This window comes from Electrophorus electricus, chromosome 20, assembly GCF_013358815.1.
Source record: "Electrophorus electricus isolate fEleEle1 chromosome 20, fEleEle1.pri, whole genome shotgun sequence".
Classification (NCBI taxonomy): domain Eukaryota; kingdom Metazoa; phylum Chordata; class Actinopteri; order Gymnotiformes; family Gymnotidae; genus Electrophorus; species Electrophorus electricus.
In genome coordinates, this window is record NC_049554.1 from 795,015 (window position 1) to 812,500 (window position 17,486).

Genomic DNA, 17,486 nt, shown 5'->3' on the forward strand with positions numbered 1-17,486 from the left:
CATTCTGACCTGTGCAAGAGAACAATAACTTTTAACAGTGACAGGAAACGGATCTGATAAGATAACCGTATGTTATAATAATATATTTTTATATTTAGCCTTGAACCTAACAGTTCTTGTACTTAAAACTTGGTCTGAGAATTCAGTGACATCCGCCTCAACGACCTCACACATTATCTCAATGCTGATGGCGTTTATTGTTCCAAAACATCGTATAAGAGCTCATAAGAGCTTTGAAGAGGCCAAGGCACTGGTGCTGCTGTTGACAAGTCGTCGCTTTTGTTCGGCCTCGCACCTCCCGGACGGTGGCGACCCCCGTGCGCGTTCCCCGTGCGCGTTCCTCGTGCGCGTTCCTCGTGCGCGTTCCCCGTGCGCGTGCGGAAGGAGCTCTTCTAGGGTGGAAGATGGCGAATGTTTGGAGTGAGGAGACTAACTGCAGAAGCTGATAAAGGGAATCAAAAGACAGCGATCAGAAAACAGAAAAACGGGAAAGGGAGGACACAGATACAACGGTAATTGTAGGAGTCAGTAGGCTCGATACATTTGCCCAATCTATATTCGTTCCGGAACACAGCTAGCGCTAGTGTGCTCACAATTTCTAAAGTTAGCTAGCACGGTTAGCACGGTTAGCTGGCTAAGCAGCGTCCGCAGGTAAAATAACGTTAGTTTAGCTGGTCCACCCGCACAGTCGCTGCTTAGCTAGGTTAGCAAGGTTTGTTGTCATAACATCATAGTTTCCCCACAGCCTATCCAATGTAGCTCACGTTTTTCTAGCAGTCGATGAGCAAAAGCTAGGATTAAGATACTCCGTCGTTTGTTTGTGTGCTACCATTTTTGGAATAAAATCGCAAATGTGGCAGTGGCGTTAATATTTTTGAGAAGAGCTGGCTTGCTGGCTTGCTTGCTTGCTGCCTGCTTAGCTAGCCTAGCTAGCTTATTCAGGTAGTCTACAAAAGAAATATCTCGCATAGCCTAGTTAGCTAAGTTAGCTAGCTGTTCTGACGAATTACCTTTAATTGGCGACAAAAAATATTTGGAATATTTGGTTTTGATGTGCCAAACCATGAATTATTGTCCCTGCAGCATCTCAGTCTAAACATTGGTGACTCTGTTAGCACATCGATCGTCCAGTAACGCAGAAATAATGTCCAAGCTTAAGCCAGCCCTGTATAGCTTGGCCGTCACTATAGTAGCCATATAAGGACTGATGTCATGCTAGCTGTGATGCATCAGGCTACAGAAATACGCTTGCAATGTCGTTTTCCTACCAATACTACAACTGGCAAAAGTTTTAAAATCTAGAGCTGGGTTTTAGCAGTTATTTGAGGATGCTACTCAAATATATAGGCTACTCGACAAGGTACACCAGGCATATTACACACACACACACACACACACACACACACACAGGTAATCGTCGATACTGATAATACATGAATGTCACTGATGTTGTTTGTTTGGAGAGACGTGGAGAACATAAGTATTTATATAGTAATATATTCTGATAGATATCTATCTCAGAATACATTGCTGTATGTTAGAGTGTAGACAGAATCAGAGGTTCAACTTTCACTTTTTTATTAAGCTCCTCTGTTTTTAGAAAATGACTGTATAATTGACTTGAAATCTGGAGAATTTGTCTTCTGCAGATGTAGTCTGATGGAGAGTTCTATCAATATGTGAAGAAATGTGATGCCATGGAGAAAGTTTCCTGCATCTGCAGAAATATTTACGCAGTCCTGTGCTGTTTCTCAAAAGTTGCAAGCACATCGGTTTTCTGAACTGCGATATGGCACAGATCTCCCTCTCTTAGTCTCTGTTTGTCTGTTGGTCTGTCAGTTTGTCTGTCTGTTGGTCTGACCCAAGTCTACATCTGCAGGCAGACAGCATGTCCAGGTCCTCTGGCAGCGAGGACGGTTGCTTCGTTGACATGGACACCGAAGATGGTGGCCCCACGCTGCCAGGTCCTACTGAGGGCCAGGCTGTGGAAATGAAATCAGGCGGCGTCACTGGAGACCCGAATTCGGACAGCTCCCAGCTGCCAGGGAGAAGCAGGCAAAGAGTCATGGGGCAGCTGCCAGAGGAGGTGCTTGAGTATATCCTGTCTTTCCTGTCTCCTTATCAGGAGCATAAGACTGCTGCCCTGGTGTGCAAGCAGTGGTATCGCCTCATCAAAGGTTAGTCCACTTAAATGGTCACTACGTGTCTAGTTATTGCAATTATTAATGCTGTTAGTAACCCATGTGTGACTGAGTCATGGTTTGTTATAAAATTACTGCAGTCCTGACAATTACCCTTTAACAGTTCTTCAAAGGGCTTCATTGTCTTCTGCGATGTCTCTAGGTGTGGCACATCAGTGTTACCATGGATTCCTGAAGGCAGTGCAGGAAGGAAATATCCAGTGGGAGAGTCGCACCTATCCATATCCTGGCACGCCCATCACCCAGCGCTTTTCCCACAGTCAGTACCCCACCCATACTCCCCTCGCACCTTAAACATGGTCAAAATGGTGCCACTTCGCCAGATCACATGTCTGCCTACAGGTTGCCATATTTAACCTGTGGGATTTACAAGAGTTTCTTAAATAAGCATTTAAAACCTTTTGGTTGTGGTAAGATGAATGGAGAATGCGTTTTGAAAGTGTGAACTTCCACTTGTGTGCAAATTTACACCTTTCTGCAAAAATCCCCCTTGTGAACAAAATAATAAATTGATACAATTGACTTTTTGCCAAGAGCTTAAAAAAGACATTTGTTAAAATTGAGAAGATATTTACATATAAAGTAAATGAGAGGAAAACGTTTGCCCATCTCCAATGCACCCATTAAACAGGGTTGAGGTGTAGGTAATGTAGGATTCCTAAAGCAGGCGTTTACACAGATTTTGTGTGTGTGTGTGTGTGTGTGTGTGTGTGTGTGTGTGTGTGTGTGTGTGTGCGTGCACGCGTGAGGCTGAGTGAGGGAGCTGTCTGCCCCTTTAGTCTCCTGAGAGTCTGACCTCCATGGTGGGGGTGGTGTGTCTATGCAGTGGGGCTACTGCTTCCCACAGGGGTTTGGTGAGAAAGTGCTTACTCAGCAGGACAGTGTGAAAAGGCTCTCATTGTCATTCGGTTTTCCACCCCACCCACATGCATGCACACACACCCTTTGACCCACAGAACCCACCCCAGGACAGGGTCAGGGGAGAGTGTGTTTAGGGTAGATGTAATACTCATCTGTATTGCTTGCTCGGCAGATCATATCATCCCAAAAGTGCATGATATTGTACGTCAGCTCTGCCTGGAATATGCATCAGTTAGATGCAGCCAAAGCTCTTGGCCCTGGGGGGAATATATTTTGTCACAGCTAGAGGCTTTGTGGTATAAAGTGTTTATTGCAACACTTTTTCACGAAATGAAAACATTCGCCTTTGCCTTTTATCTTATAGAACTGTGAGACTTTCCCCACCTCTAATGTCTCTTTCGTGATCTGTCAACTGATTCAGTTAAATAATGTTTACATTAACTTTAATCGTTATGAAAATAGCAGCCGATGTGTGGTGTTAAAGCATTGCATGACTGAGTATTTGTGCGTTTGTCTTCTGAAGGTGTGTTACTATAACTCTAACCAGTCCATGTACCTGTTTCTCTTCTGAAGGTGCATGTTACTATGATTCTAACCAGTCCATGTACGTGTTTGGAGGCTGCACGCAGAGCAGCTGCAACGCTGCCTTTAACGACCTGTGGAGGCTTGACCTGAATAGCAAGGAGTGGATACGCCCGCTGGCATCAGGTACATGAGTGCATGCACGCACCTACACACACACGGACACACCTGCGCTCCTGCTGTGCTTAGAGTGCAAATTTAGGTGCGCAAACATCTGCCGTTTTTACTGTAGAGCATTAGATACACGCACAAACTTGTTTTACAGACCGTTGAATAGACCCCTGGTTTACACACACACACACACACACACACACACATATACACACATATACACACTGTATGTTAACTGGTTTTTCTGGGGGTTTTTTGTTTGTTTTTTGTTTTTTTGAAGAGCTGATTTTTGTTTCCTTCTGTGCAGGGTCCTATCCGTCCCCCAAAGCAGGGGCCACACTGGTGATGTTCAGAGATCTACTGGTGCTGTTTGGGGGCTGGACTCGGCCCAGCCCGTACCCTCTCCACCAACCGGAGCGCTTCTTTGACGAGATCCACACATACTCACCCTCCAAAAACTGGTGACATGAATGAATGAACAAATGAATTTAGTAGATGAGTGTAGGGATGCATTTTCTTTCTGATAGCATTTGTTTGGTTTGAAAGCTTGAATAATTCTCTTTAGCCTAATAATTCTAACAATGCTCAAATCAATAATCAATTAACCTGTATATATGGCAACAAATCTGACTTGCCTCAGTACTCTTTGTATGCAGTGACCTGACATTCTCTCTCTGCCTCCCTCCCTCTCAGGTGGAACTGCATCGTTACGACCCATGGCCCTCCTCCCATGGCTGGCCATTCTTCTTCCGTCATCAATAACACTATGGTGGTGTTTGGAGGATCACTCGGAGCTCGGCAAATGTACGTAACCCTGTTGATCTTCTGGAACCAACATGGCTCCAGAAGCACCTGTCTGTGTTGTTTCTCTCTGTTGTCTTTTTCTGCATATTATGTGTCTTTCATTCTGTCTTTTTCTCAGAGGTTTCAGAAGTCAATGTTTGTGTGCATGAAAAGTCTCTGAGGATTAATGATGTGTGTATGTGTATTTTCAGGAGTAACGAGGTGTGGGTTCTGGATCTGGAGCAGTGGTCCTGGTCTAAGCCCACAATCACAGGCCCCTCCCCTCACCCACGTGGTGGTCAATCGCAGGTGAGTCGCTGTTCTCCCTCATCCCAAACACTTGTCTGTTTTCCTCGTTATAACTGCCAAAATTCTCTGGGGGCTTTATAACTGCAGATCTTTGTAATGCAAGCCTGCAGCAGCACTGATCTGCTCGGGCCCACGGGTTTTAGGGGCCTTGGGACTTGGCTTTGTCTCGTAGCTGCTGCAGAATGATGAAACCTGTCTGCCTGTGTTTCTGCTACAGATTGTCATAGACAAGGAGACCCTGCTCATCCTTGGTGGCTGTGGGGGACCTAACGCAGTGAGTGTCCTTTCATTCAAACTCATTCATCAGTCTTCCACAACTGAGACTCACTGGACAGTTGTGCTGACATGGCATTATATGCCACTGTTTGGTTTATGCATAGATGTGGTGTGTGGGTGGAGGCGGTGCGGGGCGGGGCGGGTGTTGGTTGGTTATGTTTACAATGCAGATTTTCTACAATGTTTTTTCTTTGCTGTTTTCCAGCTGTTAAAGGATGCCTGGCTCCTGCATATGGGCTCCCCCACGTGGACATGGCAGCAACTGCGAGTGGAGAATGAAGAGCATGGAGCTCCTGAACTCTGGTGCCACCCAGCTTGCAAGGTGTGTGTGTGTGTGTGTGTGTGTGTGTGTGTGTGTGTGTAAGTACATCATGATCCATGTGATTATCCTCCTTGCTGGAAAATAATTCCATTTATGTCTCTCTCTTTCCTATTCTTATTCTCTGTCTCTTTCTCTCTCTCTCCAGGTGGGGCAATGTGTGGTGGTCTTCTCCCAAGCCCCTTCCGGTCGAGCTCCCTTGAGCCCCAGCCTTAACTCCCGCCCCTCCCCTATCAGTGCAACACCCGCTCCACTGGGCCCGGATCCACCCTCTCTGCGCTCCCAGTCGCCTGTGCGCAGTGGTGCTGCTGGTGTTATACTGGGTTCGATCGAAGAAGCACCCTGCGTTAATGGGCGATGGGGAACACTCCGTCCGCGTCCATCAGCAGCCAGAGGCGGAGCCAGAGATGGAAGCCCCTCCTCCTCGCAGCAACCCTCTCCGTCACAGGGCCCAGATAGCCCGCCCCTTCACTCCCTCCCCCCGCTGCTCAACGGCTCCTCCCCCTCACCCCGCACTAGCCCCTCCCAGGCTGCTTCCCCACCTTCTCGTCCACACAGCCATGCCCACATACCCACCGACTATGGCTGGGAATCCCCACCTCCTTCTTCATCAACTTTCCCCTCTTCCTCTGTAGCTCCTCCTCATGAGCAGCCCAGCACAAACGGCCTGCACACACCCCCTCCTCCCGCCTCGCCTCGAACACCTCCCGGTGCCGTGTCTCCTGCTGCTCTGCGCCGAGGCCTCGAGGCTGTCAAAGCCCTGTCTGCTTCTACTTCATCCTCCCTGCCCTCCTCTTCCTCTGCAAACCAACCCGGTGGAGGTTCTGCCTCCAGTAGCACTCCTCCCGCCCCTTCCTCTGCCTCCTCCAGTCCGCCGCAGGCCGCAGCCACCGATGGACACTCCATCCCACCAATCGCGCGCCGGCTAGGCCACCACCCACCCCAGAGCCTGAATGTGGGCAAGCCGCTGTACCAGTCACTCAACTGCAAGCCCATGCAGATGTACGTGCTGGACATTTCTCGCTCCAAGGCAGATGGCGTAGTCTCGTGGAGGGTGTACGGCAGCAGCACCCCCGCCGCTGTCACGGGGCCGCCCGAAACGAGCCTCCACACAGTGGTGCAGGGTCGGGGTGAGCTCATCATCTTCGGAGGGCTGATGGACAAAAAGCAGAATGTGAAGTACTACCCTAAAACCAACGCCTTGTACTTCGTACGGGCAAAAAGGTAATGAGGAAAAGGCGGGGTCAGTGTGAGCGGTTCGTGTCGTCCAGTTTTGGAGAGGTCCTGCAATCTGGCCTACATGTATGCAGACTGAAGCTGAGACCTGCCTTCTGCTGTGGAAAGGGAGCAGGAGAAGGAGTGAGAGAGGAAGCATATCGAAACAAGCCTGTCACTAATAGCTGCCATCTGTGTCTTTCCCCACACTAATTCTGTTATGGCAGTTTGCAAAATAAGAAAAACCCACACATTTCAACACGCATACTAGACTCGCAGTGATGACGCATTGTTGGATGACTGACTGGTTTCTCCTGAACTTGACTCCTTCTGAGCGTGTGTCTGTTTGTCTGTGTCTATGTCTCTGTGTGAGATTGGAGAGGAGAGAAATTGAAGAGATTGTTCCTATGTGTTTTGCAGTCGTGTTACTGTGTCATTGAGCAGACAGAATGCGACGGCAAACAGGAGGTTGAGGGATCAGAACAACTACCTTGCTTTTATATCTCACTTCCTGCCTGCATTGTTTACATAAAAAAATGAATTTGTGTGTGTGTGTGTGTTTAAGGGAGGAAGGGAGTAAGTCCCTGCATGCGTCTGAATTTGATGTGTGTGTGTGTGTCTGTTTGTTTGTTTGAAGAAGGAAGGGAGTGAGTCCCTGCATGTGTCTGTGAATGAATTTGTGTGGGTGTGTTTGCCTTTGTGAGAGAATGCCACTGTGTGGTGATTGCTGTTTGGTAGGTACAGACAGGGAGGGGAGGGGGCTCTGTTGCTGTGTACTCTAAGCAAATTAAAACAATAAAGGCCTTCATGTCTTAAGTGCCCAGGTGTGTGTCCTTTCTTCTCTTGCAGGGCTGCGTTTGGATAAAGTGCTTGATTGACACAGTAATGCTGTCTAAAGTGAGGTCAACTTAGTGTCTATTGCACAGATAATTTGTGACCTGTTAATTACAAAAGCTTTAAAGACGGGTTGATGGTAAAGCATCTCCAATGGAGACCACCTTGTGGAATGTTACATTTAATCTTAGGCCATTATTACAATTAAACTGCATGTGTTTTTTAACACAGCCCAAAACATAAATGCGGCAGTGGTAGCTCAGTAGTTAAGGTGCTTGACTAGTAATGTTGCCAGTTCAAGCCCCACCACTGCCAAGCTGCCACTGCTGGGTCCCTGAGCAAGGCCTTTAATCCTCAATTGCTCAAGTTTTCTTCAGTCAGAATTGTGACTTTGGATAGGTTTCAGATAAATGCCATAAATGTACTTCAAATCAGTGTATAAATGCCTATTTGGACCAAGTAACCATAGTATATTACATGTAGGGCCTTTAACAAAGTGGATATATACAGTGGGACGTGAATGTACAAGCTGAGTGAAGCTATCTGTCTTTGCACGTTTCGTCTTCTGAAAATGAAAAGGAAGAGACCAATCCAATGCAGGGTGAATCTCTTAATGTGCTGTGTTTACGAGGAAAGTGGGCACAGGCGCATGTGCTGAGTGACAGCTGGTCTGGGGTTGCGCGCAGCATTTGGCACACCAGTAAGACCAGTAAGACACACACAGAACGTATGCGTAAGGGGGCGCTAGTCTGCCCAAGCATTTAAAGGACTGTATCTTAAAATTATTCCACTCAGTAAGAATTACTGCATTTGATGTTTTGTGGAGACTGCCGTTGTTATATGTTTGTCTCTGTCTACCGTACGCAAAGTGTTTGTTTGAGTGTGTTTTAGATCACTGAAAACCTCATTTGCATTATCGAAATGAAGCTGTTTGGAAACCTGATACTCAGCATAACATCGAAGCAGAGTGTGCTGTGTTTGCTTTGATACTCGGAGTTACGTACTGCTTCTTTGACAGATTTCTACTGATCTTGCCAGAGCCTTTGACGCATTGTTTGACGCGCCATCACCTTTATGGATCTTAACCTTTCACACATTTTGACTGCATTATGTCGAACCCACGAAGAGGCGGTATGTTGAATTTGATTGGCTGGACGCTGGAGAGTCCGTTTGCTGTCGGGGAAACGGGCTCCTGTGATTGGCTGAGAGGAAGGGCTCGGCTCAAAGACATGTTTACTTACGCTCGTCCATCGTAAAGCTGGAGACAGAGCGCCATCAAGGGCCATGGGGTAAGTATATCTGGAATTAGAGTAATAACGGCTGAGTCCGAGAAAAGGAAACGGGCACTTTCAGACCATGTTACAACTTAACGAAGCCTTTTTTTCTGTTAATTAATGTCAGCGAAGTGATTTTGTCCATCGTGAGCTTTTAGTGAGTGCGAGCGCGTGTAATTATGTATGTAATTTACTATTAATTAACTATATTATATACTACTATATATAAAAACTTACATTAAAAACGGGCTTCGACAATTCTTATTTAGCCTATTAAATGTCCTCCTTTCCGTGTCAGTCTCAGCAGACCCGGTTTTCCTATTGACCGCCACAGATCCTTAACCCATTTTTAAATGACTTCCTTCAGTGTTTCATTTTACTGAGTGCTGAAACTGACCCACATCTGCTCTAATGTTTTGCAGAAGTCTTACTGGCTTCACGTACTGGTTCCTGTGAAGGTTTTTGGGACTGCTCCACCTACCCGCATGCAGACTGAGGGTGGGACCTGCACGGGCTTAAAACACAGGCTTAAGTGCGCATGCATAAGCATTAATGAAACTCTACCGCCGCTGCAAAAAACACGTGACTACTTCATTATTTGGGCTTCATCATACGTGCTAAAGAGCTCGCTAGGACTGTTCAAGGAATAAAGAAGAAACTGGAATTCCCTATCACTAAGACCATCGTCACCTCTGCCTCTGCCATCACACATGCAACCTCCCAGCTGCCTACAAGGACTGCAGGTATGACAGGCATCCAGCTAATCAGATGCCCACAGAGCACAGCCTTCATCACGCCGAGCTCCATGGCTCCTCTCCCCCGATCAGGCTCCACTCCTGCTGGACCTCCCCGTGCCCTCTGGCCCCCACTGGACTTCACCCTGGGGGCTCTGGCCTGCTGTGGGGCCTGCGTTGTCACCAACCCCCTGGAGGTGGTCAAGACCCGCCTGCAGCTACAGGGAGAGTTGCGAGCTCGGGGCTCCTATCAGCGGCACTACCGTGGCGTCCTGCAGGCCCTCTGGTTGGTGGGCCGCACTGATGGCCTCCGCGGCCTCCAGAAGGGTCTTGCAGCCGGCCTGCTCTACCAGGCCCTGATGAACGGGCTCCGGCTTGGGGTCTACTCCTACACCGAGGCCGCAGGCCTAACCACAGCCCTGGGGGGTAGTCTGATAGCGGGTGCTGCCGCGGGTGCGCTGGGAGCCTTCTTTGCCTCTCCTGCATATCTGGTGAGTCCACAGATTGATGTAAATTAAACGGAAACCTCATTTATTCCTCTAAATGCCCGATCTAGTTGATGTGAGAACAAAACTGGAGTCATCAGTTCTCTGTAGCTTATTGGTTGTGCCGAACAGTCCCTTCCAATGGCTTTCACCATACAGGCCCTTCTGAATATTTGAACTGATCCTGTTTAACATGTTAAACCTGTCCTCCATAAGCAGAGATAAAGCCTCCTAATTTAGAGTTCTGGATATGCACTTCCTCCTTACGTCTTGTAGTGCTTAAGTGTGCACTGTCTTGGAAGTGAGTTTGATGGGAAAGCAGATGACTCACCCCCACCCCATCCCAGATTGCACCACATGGTTCGCGTTGTTGGAGTTGTTGGTTTTATGGCTGTTTGCAGTCTGCACCCTGCCTACTGTAACTCTACACGCTCTCTCAAGTGTTGAGGTGGCCGTGTGGATTTGGGCCGCTAAATATATATATATATATCACCCCTCACCCTGCTTAAGCTCCACGGTAGTGATCTTAAAGAGAGAGTAGCGTAGACAAGATAGACTTTGATAGTTTCACATAAATATAGCATTTCATATAGTGTTATGTATATCCACAGGGAGCAGGAAGGGGGCTTATGGAGTCGGATGTCTCAAGGTTTAATAATGTTTTGGATGTTGAGAAGTGTGATTCAGAGCATGGAGGGAAGCGAGGTCATAGTACCAGACCGCATGCTGGAAAATACACCGAAAGGGGGAAACGGGTTTCCATAAGTGCTCAGGTTGAAGCCTTTGAGCTTCTCTGGCTTCAGGAAAGCGAGTTCCTGTTTCTCGACATAAACGCATCATTATTCCAGAGCAGCGTGAGATCCCGTTATCGCATTACACTTCTAAGACGATGGGGAAAAACACCTAGCGCAGAGAGATACTGCTTTCAAGGACAGGCTAACTTCATTCGGGTGTGTGAACATTTCCCACTTCTCTCGGCAGGTAAAAACACACCTGCAGGCTCAGAGTGTGGCAGCCATCGCTGTGGGTCATCAGCACAACCACCAGGTAAACATGCACCTTGTCAAATGTAGCGGAGCCACTCACACGATAACAATATAACTAATCTTTATCTTTATGTCCATTTCCACTCATTGAGTTTGAGTGTGTGTGTACATGCCCAGTTCCTCGGCAGTGCAGCTGCTGCAGCCAATCAGGAAGGAGCAAACACGAGCATGACACATTTGCTCTACGACAAAGAACTTTATCCGCACACGCACACACAGTTGATAGTTTGTCAATGTGGCGCTGAGCTAAGAGCAAACAGTTAATCTCTGAACTGCCTTTATAGAGCCAGGCTGAACTTTGCCTAAGCATAACCTGGATCCAGTTCATTTTCAAAGCAAAGTTTCTACTAACTGGGCAGTTTAGTTTAGGAGTCTGCTTTGTTCACTGAGAAAAACAGGACTTATGTTTGATTCAAAAAACAAAAAACAAAACTCCAGCTGAGTAAGCGGTAAATGTTACCTGGTTATGAGGCATTTGGAAAGTTTAGCAGTTTATCAGATATTAAGCATAGGGAGTCTGATAAGGTTACTCATTAAGATCTAATAAGAATTATCTGACCATTTTACTGTCTTAGAAAATCCCAGGAAATAAAAAGACAGGTTACATTGATTATGGAGTAAAGCATACATTCATTCTGTTGGTTATTTTCAATAATGAGATCTGGAAAGTCTCTAATTAAGACTACTGAAAACCAGTAATGATCTGTTTGAATAGCCAGTTTCACATTATATGTTTTTACATATTTACATTTACCTGTGTTGCCCAGAAATCTTTGTGCAAAGCACTTTAGGTTTAGATGTAAGTGGGATTTGAGTGAGCATTATGTTACTGTGTACAAAAAGCAGAGTGAGTAGTGAACATCATCAGGCATTTTGAAGGTTTTTTGGCTCAAACAGAGCAAAAGGATAAAAACATCTTAGAATGCCCTACTCTGTTGCTGGCATTTTACCTTTTCTCCTTCGAATACCAGGCAAACAGCTGTTTCTAAACGTTGTCCATATTTATAAGAGCACATGACAAAAAAATTTTGCTTTGAAAAAGGAGCACTATTTGAAGAGGTACTACTTTCCTGTTTTTAGACTCTTTGATTAGTTTTATCCTTCCTCTGATTAACCTCACCATCCCAACCATAACTATAATAACCTTTATTACAAATCACATCTCTTATCTGTTTAAACTCAGCAGAGAAATCACATTAATACATTGATACAGACTTGATCTGAGATTTATATGACAGAACTTTAAAGAAAAGATTGGTTCAGATATATAACAAAATAATAGATTTGAATGTCTGCCTACAGGTAGCCTTAGCACAGTCCAGTTTTCCTCAGTGTGACTGTTATTGTGTGCTTCAGGGCGTCTCCAGTGCCTTTGTCGCCATCTACAGGCGAGAGGGTGTAATTGGGCTGTGGAGGGGTGTTAACGGGGCGGTGCCCAGGGTCATGGTGGGGTCAGCGGCGCAGCTGGCCACCTTCAGCTCAGCAAAAGAGTGGGTCGCAGGTGGACAGGTAGGACGCACCTACCTACACACTATACAGTCACATCATTTAATGTCAGAGACACTTGTGATTTAGCCAGATTTGCATATGTATATTAAATTGGTCTAAAGTAAGAAAACTGTGAATACATTCTGCAATATCACACGCAGATCAGACGGTGTCAGTCAGTCAGACACAAATCAGTCAGTATCAGTCAGTCAAATCGGTCACTATCTATGAGACAGATTTGTTGCTATCTTTCTTGTATTGCTAACGTACCTGTAAATTAAAATATATGCTACTGTTTGGAGGAACAGTGAGGAAATTAGGCCCATTCGATACTAATTAATCAGATTAAACAAATAAAAGATTCTGTTAGTTCCATGTAGAAAACCACAAACTAAGTTCAGTAAGCTGTGCAGTGTAAAACTGAGCTGTACTAACATGCACTTACGTTTAACTGGTGTATGTCGTCAAGAAGTCTGGGACATGTGGAGAACAGTCAGTTTGGCTTTCTTCTTCAGTGCGAGTGAGTTTGTACTGATTATACCATTATCCTAAAACCCTGGCGACTCTTTCCCACAGTGGTTCAGTCCTAACAGCTGGATGATCGCTTTGACAGCTGCCATTATCAGCGGGGTTGCTGTGGCCATCACCATGACACCATTTGATGTCATCAGCACACGCCTTTACAACCAGCCTGTGGACAAGTTGAAAAGGGTACAGCTCACACTGTTTCACACACTCTGACACACTACCCACAAAAAGCCGATTAAAACTTGCTGACCGTGCTTCTTTCCTCTATTCTCCTGCTCCAGGGACATTTCTATACAGGCTTCCTAGACTGCCTGCTGAAAGTGTGGCGTGTGGAGGGTGTGTTGGGTCTCTATAAGGGAATGGGCCCTGTGTTCATACGCCTGGCACCCCACACTGTTCTCAGCATGTTCTTGTGGGACATCATGAGACAGAAAGCGCTCCAGCATTGTGTGGCCTGAGGAAGTGCTTCCCCCTTGTGGCCTGCTGCCGAACTGCACACGCCCAATATCTTTTTACCGGTGACAAATAATCCCTGTTTTTAGGTCTGTTTTGTTGAATTTTTGAATCACACATACAAGCTGTACCTGGTCCATGGCTGTTCTGGGAAAGTGTCTAGAGAGCTCTAGAATCAACTTACTCTCCAGTTCGAGGATTCTGCCTCTGCTGCTCACACTCCTGAGAAGTCTGGAACTCCAAAGAACTTAAATATAACAGAGAATAAAACTGTGTGTGTGTGTGTGTGTGTGTGTGTGTGTGTGTGTGTGTGTGTGTGTGTGTGTGTGTGAGAGATCACCAAGCACATTTACTAATGACAAGCATAAAGCTTGCGATATAATATGTAATATAAATATAATTTAGTCTTTAGCTTTCTTAGACTTACCTAAAAAGCATAACTGTTACCTCCATCTGGATCCAGTCAGAGCCCAGAGAAGAGGATTGAAGTAAACTGGGTCTAATACCGCACGAGATGCAGTCCATTTTTTTCTTTACAGTATCGAATAGGAACTGAAGGATCACTAAAATCTGGAATGATTACTCGAAATATCCAGATAGAATAACATTGAAAAGGACTTTCAGTATAATTGCCTTAGCTGTGTATATAATCACATTGATTTGATTCTCATTTAAAATAGTTTATTAAATAATTTTGTACTTGAATGTGTTGCATTAATATGTGAGTGTACTACCCTTGATATGTCAAGATATCAAGATATGTCAAGTTCCTTTCCAAAGTTAAATTGCACACAAATTATCTACCCTGAGTAAATAGTCATGCACTTCGACCTTTTAAACTTCTACAACATAAACGACAAGCAGTTTTGTGATTTTAAAAACGTGATTTGAGGCAGGTTTGAATATTGAAAGTTTGAAATTAGTGGTATATTGTTAGAGGCTCTCCAGTGCATTACAGCTCTTTCGTATAGGCTTCTGTGATACTCCACTGTAATCTTAGCCTAACTGCAACATAGCCTTTTATCTGCGGTGCTTAGGTCTACTACACCCTCAGCTGCACTCTGACATAACCCAACTGCTGTACATTCAGCCTTGTGTGCCATAGGCTCAGCTGCTGTTTAAACACGTTAGAATACTTTTATAGTGGCTGGTTCATGGCATATAATACACTGCATGGTTACCAGTTGTTTTATCATAGAAAAAGGGGAACCTTTAAACAAATTAAAACAGTTCTGTGGGGTCTCAATGAAATTTCTATGAAATGCTTTGCTCAAAATACTACAGGGTCAAGCACCACAGAACCTTTCTCACCCTGTCAAAACAGCCGTGTTCAGATTGGCCAGTTTGGGCGCCTGTTCCTTTATATGATAATGAGCTACTCATGCTTTTTCTGTGATTTTTGGCCTTTTCATCCCCTAAACTGCATTTTAGGTCACTGAAAATGGACGTTTTGCAAAACGTCATCCAGCGTGAAGACATTAAGAAAGCATAAGTTTCTGATAGGGAGGGACTCTGTCAGAAACCTGATTTACAGAGAGCATCGCAGAGTGTTTTTGGCTTGTAACTTGTAACAAGATTGTGCGCCGTTATCGCCTTTGGACACATGATGCCATTTTGTGTTGATTTTAACATTGCTAACAGGACATGCTACATATTTACACATAAATGTACAATTACTCTAGTCTACTGTGATACTGAGGAACAGCTGCACTTCATTAAAAGTCCACACATATGATTCCACTATTTGTCAATACGTCATTGCTGTTAGCCTACCGATAATAACTGTTTTACGGCTTCTAATAGACCAGCTTGTTTTTGACAGTGCTTAACAGTCTGTTTTGTTGTTTTCATATGGATAGAGTTTTTGTTTATTTGTTTTGTTAATTCATTTTAATTTTCATTTATTTTATTGAAGGTAACGCCTGTTTTAAGAAATACCTGTGCATAGCTTTTAGCTTTGCCATACTGCTTCTGGGTCTGACAGCCCATAAGAACACAAACACTAATGAGCAAAGACAAACGTACTTATACATGTTCATCGACTGACCAACACAGCGCACACCATCAGTTTAAGTGCACACAGACAATACACACTAAACCGTCTGCAGGTGTGCGCAGACACCAGGGGCGTGGCTACAACCAAGCGCCGCACGCGGCGGCCCGAACCACGTGACCAGTGGAAAGCGGAGCGGTCCATCACAGGTAAGCACTCAAGATACCCAAATATATGTGAACAATCACTGAAAAGTTGATTTTTTTTTTTTGGGGGGGGGGGGTCATATTTCCCCTTTAAGGTAATTCTTATGTGTTCAGCCTGTCTTTGTGCTTCTGATATGCCACACATTCTATCTGGCTTTTCTCTCCGTATGCCTCTCACATATTTCCGGCCTCCCTACACCCAAGCCGCCCACCGCTAGCCCATCCCTAGCCAGCAGCTGGGCCCTAAGTTCTTCACTTCCTGCAGGAGGGGCACAGCATGCTTCTGAGCTGGCTGCTGGCCTGGGGGTCGCAGCGAGCACGGAGCCACACGCTGGAGTCTTTCTCACAACTGTGTGGTGAGGCCGTGGCCTGGGCCTGACCCTCTACACCCTACGGCCTCCTCTCAAGCACTGCTGCCTTCAGCAAGTGAAAGTGACACATGTGATAGATTAATGTGACAAATTAGATTTTTTTCAGGGCTGTGTGGACACAGCAAAAGGCATTCATAAGCTACTAGCACATCTATTTTGTCGACACCATGAGTCTTCGCACAGATATAATATTTTATATTGTTGTTGACACAGGTGACTCATGCAAAAATGTATCAATATGCATGTGTCCCATTTCAGAGAACAGATGCATTCACATTACAGATGGATATAGGTCACTTGTAATTATAAATATGAACCATCTAGATAAGCAATTTGATCTAAATTGAATAGCGAGGCTTATAATGTGAACATAGCAAAAGAAAGCGACCCTTTTAATACTGGACATCAGTGTAAAAAGGGTTGACCTGGAGCGAGATGTGTCAGGCATGTGTTTATCCTGGGCCATTCAGTGTAAAAGGTGTATACCCAGATCATACTTTGCAAAGGTGCTTTTAATTGTCTAACCTTAAAGCATCTTTCGCTAGCACAAATAGGTAAGAGTCCAAAAACAAAATAAGGGACTGAGGGAATCTGCTTTTCAGACAAACACTGAAAGTTCCTTCCATCACTTGGGTGCTAGGACAGAGAAGAGTCTTGATGCTTGTCTTCCACGAAACCTGAAGGATAGTGAGTCAAGCCATACTTGAAGCTTCAAAGGCTCAAGTTACAGATCTGAAAGGTACAGATACAGTTTGATATCTGATACAAGCAGCTACAGAAAGCTACTGAAGTGAACAGAGTAGTCGGGTGACATGGGAAAATTTAGGAGCATTGAAGACCAGTTGTAAAGGCCGGTTGGCACGCGTAGGAAAACCTTCCAGGAGTAAGTTGCAGTAGTCAAGCCTGCAGATGACAAGCACCTAGGTGGCCTCCCTGAAGAGGAAAGAATGAATTCTCTGGATGTTGAAGAGTAGAAATCTGCATGACTGAGTCAAGTTTGTGACACAATCTAAGAATATAATCCGCAATTACGCCAATGTTTTTTTGCATTCTTGAATGGAGTGAGCCCTGAATTCACAAAAGAGATAACAAGATCCCTGTAAGAATCAGTTACTCAAGAGATGTGCAGCAACTCTGTCTTGCTGGGATTCAGCTTTAGGTGGTGTGCTGCCATCCATGATTAGGTGTTGGTCAAACATACCAAGATGTGGCTAGAAACCTGTGCATCAAAAAGTGGAAAAGACAGGATTAGTTGGGAATCATTGTCATAGCAATGGTAGGAGAATCCATGGGAAGAGATATAGCACCATAAGAGCAAATGTAGAGGGAAAATAGAAAAGGACCCAGAGTCTCTGTTATCTATGTTACAAGCATCCCTCTAGGTAGGAACTGAAGCATCTACATTCTGAGCCTGTGA

General features: G+C 45.3%; 2 protein-coding genes across 4 annotated transcripts; both read left to right on the forward strand.

Annotated features, from left to right (window-relative positions):
- Positions 1–351: 351 nt before the first annotated feature.
- On the forward strand, positions 352–7,473 carry fbxo42 (F-box protein 42). 2 transcript variants are annotated; one of them, XM_035520591.1, is made up of 10 exons: positions 352–512; positions 1,880–2,177; positions 2,344–2,460; positions 3,636–3,770; positions 4,063–4,216; positions 4,449–4,559; positions 4,751–4,847; positions 5,065–5,121; positions 5,329–5,445; positions 5,591–7,473. In XM_035520591.1, the coding sequence occupies exons 2-10, from the start codon at positions 1,889–1,891 to the stop codon at positions 6,668–6,670; spliced, it is 2,157 nt and encodes a 718-aa protein (XP_035376484.1). In that variant the 5' UTR covers positions 352–512; positions 1,880–1,888; the 3' UTR covers positions 6,671–7,473. The 2 variants fall into 2 exon arrangements, with proteins under 2 accessions (XP_035376484.1, XP_035376485.1); XM_035520592.1 differs by having other exon boundaries at positions 1,884–2,177.
- Positions 7,474–8,706: 1,233 nt separating this feature from the next.
- Positions 8,707–14,204, forward strand: slc25a34 (solute carrier family 25 member 34). Of its 2 annotated transcripts, none has more exons than XM_027018736.2 (6): positions 8,707–8,780; positions 9,188–9,990; positions 10,966–11,031; positions 12,387–12,539; positions 13,095–13,229; positions 13,328–14,204. In XM_027018736.2, the coding sequence occupies exons 2-6, from the start codon at positions 9,511–9,513 to the stop codon at positions 13,502–13,504; spliced, it is 1,011 nt and encodes a 336-aa protein (XP_026874537.2). In that variant the 5' UTR covers positions 8,707–8,780; positions 9,188–9,510; the 3' UTR covers positions 13,505–14,204. The 2 variants fall into 2 exon arrangements, with proteins under 2 accessions (XP_026874537.2, XP_026874538.2); XM_027018737.2 differs by lacking the exon at positions 8,707–8,780 and adding an exon at positions 8,927–8,946.
- The last annotated feature ends 3,282 nt before the right edge of the window (positions 14,205–17,486 follow it).